The following is a 9,671-nucleotide window of genomic DNA, read 5'->3' as shown; positions in this document are numbered from 1 at the left end:
CTGGCAGAGCCAGTGAAGGGGCAGTCCCAGCCCCGTGTGCCCCCGCAAGTGGCTCTGCACCCTGTGCCAGGGCAGTGCGAGCAGAGCTGCTTCCTGCCCACTGTGGGAGGTGACCCTTGGGCTGAGAACCCCCCTGGGGCTGGCTGGGGTGTGCAGGGCACTGCAGCCGCCTTCGGGCTCACTTCTGTGGGGCCACAGCCCAGGGCTCCCCCACACACAGCAGCTCTGTCGTGAGCTCTGCGCTGCGGGACCTGCGTGGCCCAGGCAGGGCTGCAGGAAAGGGCGACTGGGGAACCCCGGGGTGAGGAGATGGGCGCTCCCACTGGGTGCATCACGGGACCTTGACAAGAACCGTTTTTGCTGGAAGGTGTGACTGGCAGGATGGAAATGTCTCTCAGCAGAAACATTCTGCACAGAAGATGGGCTCTCACAGCCTGCTGTCCCAAAGACATGCCCCTTCCCCACCCCCATTTTTTTGTGCTCTTTTCCCCCTAGTTGGCCTCAGGGAGACACTACAAGTCCTGGGCAGGCAAGCACAGCTCTGGCTCAGAGCCCAAAGGCTTTTAATAAGAGCAAGTACAGGGGCATGGTGTAAAAACGGGGGATTAGAAACAGAGGAACCACCTGGCAGCTTCTGCTGCCCATGGAAAAGGGAGACGGTTCCCTGGTGCTCATGGCTCTCCCAGCTGCACAGACCTCTCCTCCTTCCTGGCTGCACCCCACTTCACGGCAGGGACGGGCTCTCCTGGCCCGGGGCTCAGGGACTGCTGTGCACTGAGATCCGGTCTCACAGCCTCTGTGTCCTCAGGGGGATGCACCAGAGACACCTCTTCAGCATCGTCGTAGCCTGTGCTCTCTGGGGACAGGGAACAGATATCCCCCTTAGCTCCAGGGGCCTCAGCAATTCTCTGGGAGTGCAGGGTTGCCCCTGCAAGCAGCAAGGCATGCCACTGCATGTTCATCCCATGAGGCACTCCTCCTGGACTCTACATCTCCTTCCTCCCTTCTCCTCACCAGTCCAGAGATGTTCAGCTCCCTCTCCCACCATTACTTCCCCCAAGGAAAACTCCTGGGGCAGGTGGCCCCGTCCCAGCAGGTCGGGCTCTCAGTATGGCAGCGATTCATCCAGCACCAGGGATGGCACCCCAGGAACCGGCAGCGCTATCTCCCCCTCTCACCTCCGGGTGCATCCTTGGGCCCTGCTCCTTCCTCTGGCACCCTGGGCATTTCCCAGTCTTCCTGCCCAGGGGCAGGATCCTCCCCCGGGTCAGAAACCTCCCTGGCATCATCATAGCCATCCGCTGGGTCACCTCCGGCCAGGACAGGGACGTCTGAAAGGAGAGGGGAGCTGGTGGCAGTGAGAAGATATATCTGCAGAGCAGAGGATGGGAGGGCGTGCAGGGACATGGGGCTCAGACATTGGTGTTGGCAGCCCCACAGAAGACCCCCCCATGTCCTCTCCAACTCTGACACTGACACCCAGTGACACTGCTGTCCATCACATGTCTTCAGGGAGGAGAGATCCACCCCTTCCTGCCCCACATTACCTGGGGCTGGCCCCGGACCATCCTCCTCCCTGCTGTCCCCGGAGTAGGACTGCAGCTTGGTCAGGGACCCCTCTGAAGAGGCGCCTGGAGAGAGGCACAGTGGGTGTTATGGGAGTGTGCTCTGCTGACATGGCTTGTGGCCAGTGGTGCTGGGGATGGGGGACTCCCAGAACCACGGCTGCATGGGGAAAAGGGCTCAGGACTCACCCTGCTCCCCTGGGACTAACCCCTTCTCAAAGGGCCTCCCAGAGCTGCCCTGGGACAGCCCCTTCCCTCACCCCTCCTGTAACCCCCAGGGTGCAGGGGCAGGCAGAGAGGGGCCGTCCCCAGCTGGGACGGGCAGAGCTGGTGGGGAGAAAGCTTCTCTCTTGGGACCAGGACCTGGCTGCTCTTCCCACACATCCCACAGCCCCAGCGCTGCAGGGACCATGGGCCAGGGGCTGCAAGGGGTGTCAACCCTGGGTGGGGACCAGGGGAAAGGCACTGTAGATGTGTCCTCAATGAGGGACGCGCACCAACCTGAGCCGCTGAACCTTGCCTGCTTCTCCCATGCTGGGCTGTAACCGATCTCCTCGTACACGGCCTCAGGGAAGGGCTCCTGAGCTCTCTCAGAGCCTGCGGACAGAGGCAGAGCTGGCCCAGGGGTGGTCAGAGAGAGGATGGCATTCTGCAGGTAGGAAACACCTATTCCCCCAGATCTGCCTCTACCACTCACTGACAGCCCACACCAGCCCTGGCCTTGCCAGGAGGCATCTTCCCCTGGAAGGGACCCACCTCTGCGCCCAGCCCTGGCGCGTCGCACTTGCCCGGCCAGGAGGGCCAGGAGCAGGCAGAGAAGGGCTCCCAGGATGATGCAGATGATGACAGGCATTGAGAGTCTCCCGCTGCCACTCAGACGGCCCCGGGTGAGATCTGCATGGAAGGAACCAAGGGCAGTACCAGGCCTGGGAGAGGTGAGGGGCTGGGACAGCCCAGTCCTGATCCCCACTGCATCTTGACTAGGGGACTCCAGGGCATGAGGGATGGGCACGCTCCATCCTTACTGGCTAAATAACACTCCTTCCCAACCTCCCCACCTCCCTGCTACCCTGGTGCCTCCTCCTGGGAGAATTCACACCCCAGAAAGGAGCCCATTCCCTCTGGCTGTGGGTCACAGCCTGGGCCCAAGGAGAGCCAGTGCCAGTGGGGAGGACAGGTTACCTGCTCGAGGGGTTGGTGCGGTTGTCCTGGGTGCATCTGCAAGGAAGGAGAAGGAGAATAGGGCTGATGGGTGGGTGTGCAGGTACCAGGGAGCCTCCTCTCTGTCACATAGTGTGTGTGTGTGTGTGTGTTTGTGTGCACACGTGTGCATGTGCAGACATCCCTGACACATCCCACCCAAACTGCCCCTCCTGCACCGCTGGTGAGGGTGGCCAGAAAGGAGCCCATGGCCCTACTCTGGCCGCAGGGCAGGACAGAGCAGGCAGCCCAGTGATGGCCCTGGGGGCTGCAGGGCCCTGCGAGCAGAAGCTGGAGGACATCCCACAGAAGCTGCTGCCTACTTGGCAAAAGGCTCCCGTGCTCTGCAGCGATGGCCTTGCTCTCAGGACCTCTGGAGCCATGACAGGACCGAATGGGGGAAACGGCTCCTTGCTGATACCCTTGTGAGGGGCACCAGCCCTGCTGCTTACCTGAGCAGCGCACAGCAGCGTCCTCCTTATGGCGGCAGGCACCGCTGTCCCCATGCCGGGCCCAGCAGTCCTGCAGAGATGGCTCTGTCCCCCGGCACTCCACCTGCTCCAGCCAGATGGGGCCCGTCCCCTCCCCAAATGCAGCCTCGTGCAGGGCAGACACCGCAGGGCCACAGCCCAGCTGCCTGCATGCCACCTCGGCATCCCGCATGTCCCACCAGTCGTCACACACTGTCCCCCAGGAACCACGGTGCCAGACCTCCACTCTGCCAGAGCACCCGTTCTCGCCTCCCACGGCACGAATCTTCTCCCTGTCTGGAGAAGGCAGAGAGCTCCCAGGGCAGCGGGACAGCAGGCAGAGCCCTGCCAGGCGAGAGGGGCACGCGGAGAAGCAGCTACCTGTGCAGCTCGTGGTGCTGGGGCACGCAGCCGTTGGGGCCGGGGGCAATTTTGGCTGACGCCCTGCAGAAGGAAATGCTGTGGTGAAGGGGCTGTTGCAGGGCATGGTGCAGCAGAGAGCGGGGCTGAGTTATGCACGTGGCACCTCAATTACGGCAGCACCTGAACCCCGGTCACTCATGGGACACGCAGTGTGAGGGACCCTGACTGCTCAGCCCCAAAGGGACCCTGGACTTCACAGCAGCAGCAGGGTGTCCATGGAAGGGACACTCCTGGGACCCCTGGCTGTTCCCTTCTGAGACCTTGCCTCCAAAAACCTCTTCCCTGCCCAGGCAAAGCTGGGAGCCCAGCTGGCAATTCCCCTGCTGGTGAATGTGTGGGGCTCTGAGGGCTGAAGTCCCATTTTTGCTACCAGCAGCAGAAGTATCTGGCATGGAAAGGAAGAGCCTCGGCAGAGCCTGTCTCTGCGTTTGACCATGCCCAGCAAGGAGCAGGAGCTGGGGAGAAGCTGGTGCTCGGGTAGCTCAGAATTACCATTGCAGGTGATGTGGGTCTCATCCCGCAGGTCATCACATGACTGTGGGTTCCAGGGATCAGACAGACACTGCCAGAAGGAGCTGTGTTTCTCCCCACACTGCACACGATCTAGCCAGGCAGGGCCAGAAAGCCTGCCGAAGGGCAGTTGTGTTTCCAGGGTCTGTATGTCCCCGCAGCCCAGCTCCTTGCATGCCAGTGACATCGTTTTGTAAGTCATTGAGTTGGAGCAAACGCTCCCCCACGTCCCATTGTAGAAAACCTGCAGGCGCCCGGAGCAGTTGTTGCTGTTCTCCAGCCTCAGGGCCACGAACTCTGGGAGGAAAGGCACCGAGGGGGAACAGGCTGGTGTGGGGCTGTGGCAGCAGGGACGCCTCTGCACAACCCACACCCTCAGCCAGGCAAAGGAACGTCCAGCAAGTCCCTCTTGCACCCACGGGCAGAGAAATGTCCCTGATGGACAGACAACCCTGCCCTCCCTGCAAACCATCAGGGACAGCTGAGCTCCCCAGGGACCCCCGAAGGGACTGAGGGGACCTGTGGGTGGGTGTCCCCAGGATGGGTTTTGTCAGAGGCTCAGAGGTGGCCAGTAACAGCCTCGGCCATTGCCGGCCCTCCCCTCGTCCCAGCCTGCCTGGGCACTGGGCTCCCACCGCAGCCCGTGGCACAGACCTGAGCATACGACTCCTGCGTCCTCTTTGTGCCCGCAGTCCTGCTGCCCCCAGAACTCTGCCGGGCAGTCCCAGAGAGCAGCTTCAGCCCCGGAGCAGTTCACTCCATCCAGCCAGATCTGACCGGAGCCTTTCCCGAACCGAGCGGAGCCAACTGCCTCCACCGCCCCTCCACAGCCCAGCTGGCGGCAAACGATGGCAGCATCGGACAGGTCCCATTCGTCATCGCAGACGGTCCCCCAGCGTCCCTGGTAGTAGACCTCCACTCTCCCAGCGCAGCGACCAGGCCCGTTCACCAGCCGCACCCGCCGGCTCCCTGCAGCAGGAGGAAACCCCAGCTGCCATCACGGGCTGGCTGCCCACCAGGCCCAGAGCCTGGGGGGGAGGGGTCTGCAGTGCCACTCACCCCAGCAAATGACCCCCACGTCCTCGGCAATCCCTGCGTCCAGTGCACTCTCAGGCAGGGAGGTGTTGCAGAGGGTCAGGTTGGCCTCATGCCCTGCGCACCGGACCCCTCGAAGCCCCACGGGACCCGTCCCTCGCTGAGGCTTTGGGGGGTTGTAGGCTGTCTCTGCCTCTCCACACTGCAGCTGCCGGCACACCACGCTGGCCTCCTTCAGATCCCACTGGTCATCCAGGACTCTGCCCCACGTCCCTTGCTGGAAGATCTCCACTTGCCCATCACACCGGCTTCCTCCACCCACCAGCCGCAGGGATGCAAAGCGATCTGGGCCTGGGGAGAGCAGCCATGCCCCAGTCCTTGGTTGCATCAGGGAGCCTGGCAGCCTGCAGCATGTCTCCAGGCTCTGGCACCCTTGCAGAAGTGCCTGGGATCTCGCCTGCCTGCCTCCAGCCCCCAGCAGGGACCTCCTTGTCCCGGGGTCCATGGGGTGCTTTCCCAGTCCCTGAGCCTTCCCGAGTGAGACGCCAGCTTTGTTCTTGGTGGGGCAGAGTCACAGACCACGTCCCTGCCAAGGCAGGTGGGGCAGTTCCCGCAGGAGGGAGCAGCAGCCAGAAGTGGCCACTACTGAGACACGGGACAGATGTGTCCCTGCCATCCTGCATCCCTTGGGATGGGGGACTGGGAGCCAGACCAAGGTGGGCCTTTGCCATCAAATGGGAAAAGTTTGGGTCCTGTGCTGACCAGAAATCAGCCCCACTCTGCAGCTCACCCCCAGGTCTGATGCTGCTGCTGGTGGCCCCCAGGCAGCACCTCTGCTGTGGGATTGGGCTCTGTGGGACTCTCTGTGGGGTGGGACAGGGCTGCCTGCAGGCAGAGGGATGGAGAAAAGCCCCACAGCCACGTCCCTAGCCCATCCCACTGTGGGAAGGTAAAGGAGCCTGGGCCTGGTGGTGGCCCCAGGGCCAGAGCTGCTGCCCCGAGGGGGAAAGACACCATCCCCTGTTCAGTCCTCTGCTCTCCCACAGCGGAGTATTCAGTCTGAGCAGGAAAAGTGCTCCAGGTGTCCCCTGGTGAAGCCTTGCACTGCCACAGGGCCCCCTGCTTTGGGAGACCATGTAGCACACAAGGAAAAAATGGAGTTAATTGAGTGTTTTCCCAGCACTCACCTGAGCATATGACAGCAGCGGCGTTCCCATGGGAGCACGGTGACATCCCCAGTGAGGTCACTAAGCACTGGCCCAGGTGGGATTCAGTCCCGTCACAGCGGAATGAGTCTCTCCAGATGGGGCCAGTGCCTCTCCCAAAATGCCCTCCTCTGGGAACAGACTCAGCGAATCCACAGTCGAGGTGACGACAGAGAACGTGGGCCTCTGAGAGATCCCAGTGGGAGGCACAGAGGGTGCCCCAGGTCCCCAGCACCTGGACCTCCACCCTCCCCTCACACGCCGTGCTGCCGTTCACCAGCGTGAGCCCTGTGTACTCTGGGGACAGAGAAGGATGAGAGAGGGTGGACTTGTGTTCTCACTCTCAGGAGCTGGAGGAGAGGCCAAATGGAGAGGAGCCCGTCATCCTCCTCCTTCTGCATGATATTTTGGCTGCAGACAACCACATCACCCCTTCTCTCCTCATGCCCAGCACAGCACGGTCGCTGCCCTTCTCCCCCATCCCCAGCACGCCCCTTGGTGTTTAACACTCCAACATGAGTCCTTACGTGTGCAGGTGACACCAGCGGTGTTCATGTGGGTGCAGGGCTGGTCTCTGGGGGACCCCTTGGGGCAGAACATGAGGAAGGATTCATTCCCCACACACTGGAGCTCCCTGTCCCACATGGGACCAACCCCTTCTCCAAAGTGAGCTGCCCCATGGACAGACAGGGCTGTGCCACACTGGAACTCCCTGCAGACCACGTCGGCAGCTTTGGGACCAAAGTCTGAGTCACAGACGGTTTTCCATTGATTCCCATCATGGATCTCCACTCGTCCTGAGCAGGGGTTGTCCCCTCCAACCAGCTGGACAAATCCTGGAGAAATCAAAGACTCCTGCGATTTCCCAGAGCCCTCTGGGATTCACAGGCCCATGTCCCACCTGGTTTCTGAGGTGGCCACAGGCAAACAGCCCCACAAGCCTCTCAGCAGCTCCCAGTGGGTTCTGCTGGCACAAATACCCCAGGGACACCCTGCCGCTCCTCAGACATCAGCACAGCACTTGCAGTCTTGCTTCTCTCCCAACCCCCAGCTGTAGGCACTGCTCAGACAAACTCCTGCCATTTTGGAGACCTTGAGCTCCCAGGCAGCACCCAGAGCACGTTGGGGCCCAGGGAGATGGGCCCAGATCCTGTCAGCTGCTGCAGCCTGCTCTGCCCATCGAGCTCAGGGCCAGGCTGAGGAATCCCTTGGAATCACACGAAACACACCCTTCTCTCAGGGTGGTCTCAGGCTGTTGGGACACTGCTGTTAGATGGGACATGTCACATGGTACAAGTGTGGCATGGCTACATCAGCAGTCGGAGTCCGTGCCAGCCCCTGACTCTGGCACCTGCCTCAGTCAGGGCCAGGAGCACAAATGTGGCCATTAACGGGCAGGCAGAGGGTAGGAGAGCGGGGAGGAGCAGCCCTGGGCTGACACCAACTCCCATTGCAAGGACGGGCACTGAGCAGCGCCAGAATGTGCCGGCAAAGCCCCTGTGACACAGGGCACCCCGGGCCTGGGGCAGGTGGGTCAGCACTGCCTGCACAGCGCCATGTCCCCATGGGCTGGCTCTTGCAGGGTGACCCTGGGAGAGGAACGGGTTGCTGTGTGCCACCCTGCTCCTCTGCCCAAGGCCAGCGCTTTTCCCCTTTGAGCAGCCCCTTTGCTTTGGCTGAGGAACTTCTGTCTGCCGGAAGGCACAACCCGAAAGCCCCTGGCCACTCTGTGCCCTTCCCTTGGGCTGTGGGTGGCCGTCTGAGCAGCTCTTGGTGCACCTGGCACAGGGGAACCTAGCCCTCAGAAATGCCAGAAAGGTCCTGGCTGAATTGGAGGAGAATCACAGAATGGTCAGGTTGGGAAGGGCTCTCTGAAGCTCACCAAGTCCTACCCCCTGCCAGAGCAGGGGCACCAACAGCAGTTGCACAGGATGGCGTCCAGGTGGGTTTGGAATGTCTCCAGTTTGGGAGACTCCACCACCTCTCTGGGCAGCCCCTGCCAGTGCTCTGCCACCCTCAGAGTAAAGAAGTTCCTCCTCATGTTAAGATGGAACTTCCCATGGTCAAGTTTGTGCCTGATCTCTCTTGTCCTGTCACTGGACACCACTGAAAAAAGACTGGTCCCATCCCCCTGGCACCCCTCCTCTAAGCATTAAAAAAAGATGAGAACCAACAGAAAATGCGGGTCATGGAGGGGGATTCATCTCCCAGACCCAGGCTCTGACTGAGGGTGGGCTGGGCCATCCTGGGGCCTGGCAGTGGGTGGATGCCCAGGGTGGGATCCCACTGGTCTTTCCTCAGGCACCAGGGACACCGGCAATGACAGCCCCAGCTTGGCAGTGCACCAGTCACACCGCACCCTGCTCTGGCACCCGTTCATGGCTCCCGGAGGGCACAGACAGGTCCCTTCCCCTGTCCCAGTCCCAAAGGTGAGGAACGGGTTGGCTCCTTACCTGAACATATCACTCCAGCATCCTCAGAATGATCACAGTTGGTTTTACCCCATCCGAGGTGTGTACAGTTAGACAGGGCAGATTCATTGCCGTGACACTCAACATCATCCATCCAAATGGGGCCAGATCCAGCCCCAAAGTGTCCGTTCCGAGGAGCTTCAAGAGCAGACCCACAGCCCAGCTGCTTACAAACCACTGCAGCATCATCCAGGTCCCAGGAGTCATCACACACGGTCCCCCACTGGCCCTGGTGTTTCACCTCCACTCTCCCAGCACAGCGCCCACCGCCGTCCTCCAGCCTCACCTCTGCAGCCCCTTCAAACACTGACATGGGACTGGTCAGGAGAACACTGAGCCCCAGACATGTCTGGGGTCCCCCCTGCCTGGGCCAAGCCACGGCCACCAGGGTGGGAGCCCTCTCCCCTCCGGGCTTTCCCTGGGGGAGTGTGGGTGACCCTGCACTCCCCGTGGGCTGTGCAGGCTGGGGGTGCTAACTCCAGACCCACGGGGCCATTTGCTGCCCCACAGCCCTCAGCACCTTCTCCGACCCCAAAGACCCCCTGCCCATGCCCACCCAAGAACTGTACCCCCAGGCCCTGCACAGGGCACCTGCTCCTCCCCAGACCAGCACCCCTTAACAGCACCGTGTCCCCAGGCCTGAAGCTCCGATAGCACACCACCTGCCCTGGCACAACAAAAACCTACCACCCCAGGGCTTTCCATGTCCCAAGGGAGCACCAACACAATCCTGAGCATCGCCCAACCCATGTCCCCTTCTTGCCACTGGCATCACTGCTGGGGCCCCAAGAA

The 9,671-nt window shown here is 61.8% G+C and overlaps 1 protein-coding gene across 1 annotated transcript; it reads right to left on the bottom strand.

The window, feature by feature from the left end:
• Positions 1-671: 671 nt before the first annotated feature.
• LOC309683946 (antigen WC1.1-like) lies at positions 672-9,192 on the bottom strand (the record flags this gene model as incomplete). Its single annotated transcript, XM_082499918.1, has 10 exons — positions 672-856; positions 1,548-1,631; positions 2,067-2,162; positions 2,322-2,459; positions 3,218-3,532; positions 4,151-4,465; positions 4,823-5,137; positions 5,228-5,554; positions 6,391-6,705; positions 8,862-9,192. 10 exons carry the CDS (start codon positions 9,190-9,192, stop codon positions 672-674), a joined length of 2,421 nt encoding a protein of 806 aa, XP_082356044.1.
• Positions 9,193-9,671: the final 479 nt, after the last annotated feature.

Source organism: Vanellus vanellus (genome assembly GCF_965231255.1).
Source record: "Vanellus vanellus genome assembly, contig: HAP1_SCAFFOLD_35, whole genome shotgun sequence".
In the NCBI taxonomy this organism is placed as follows: Eukaryota; Metazoa; Chordata; class Aves; order Charadriiformes; family Charadriidae; genus Vanellus; species Vanellus vanellus.
Note: the sequence above shows the minus strand (reverse complement) of the source record. Positions and strands in the feature narration are given on the sequence as shown.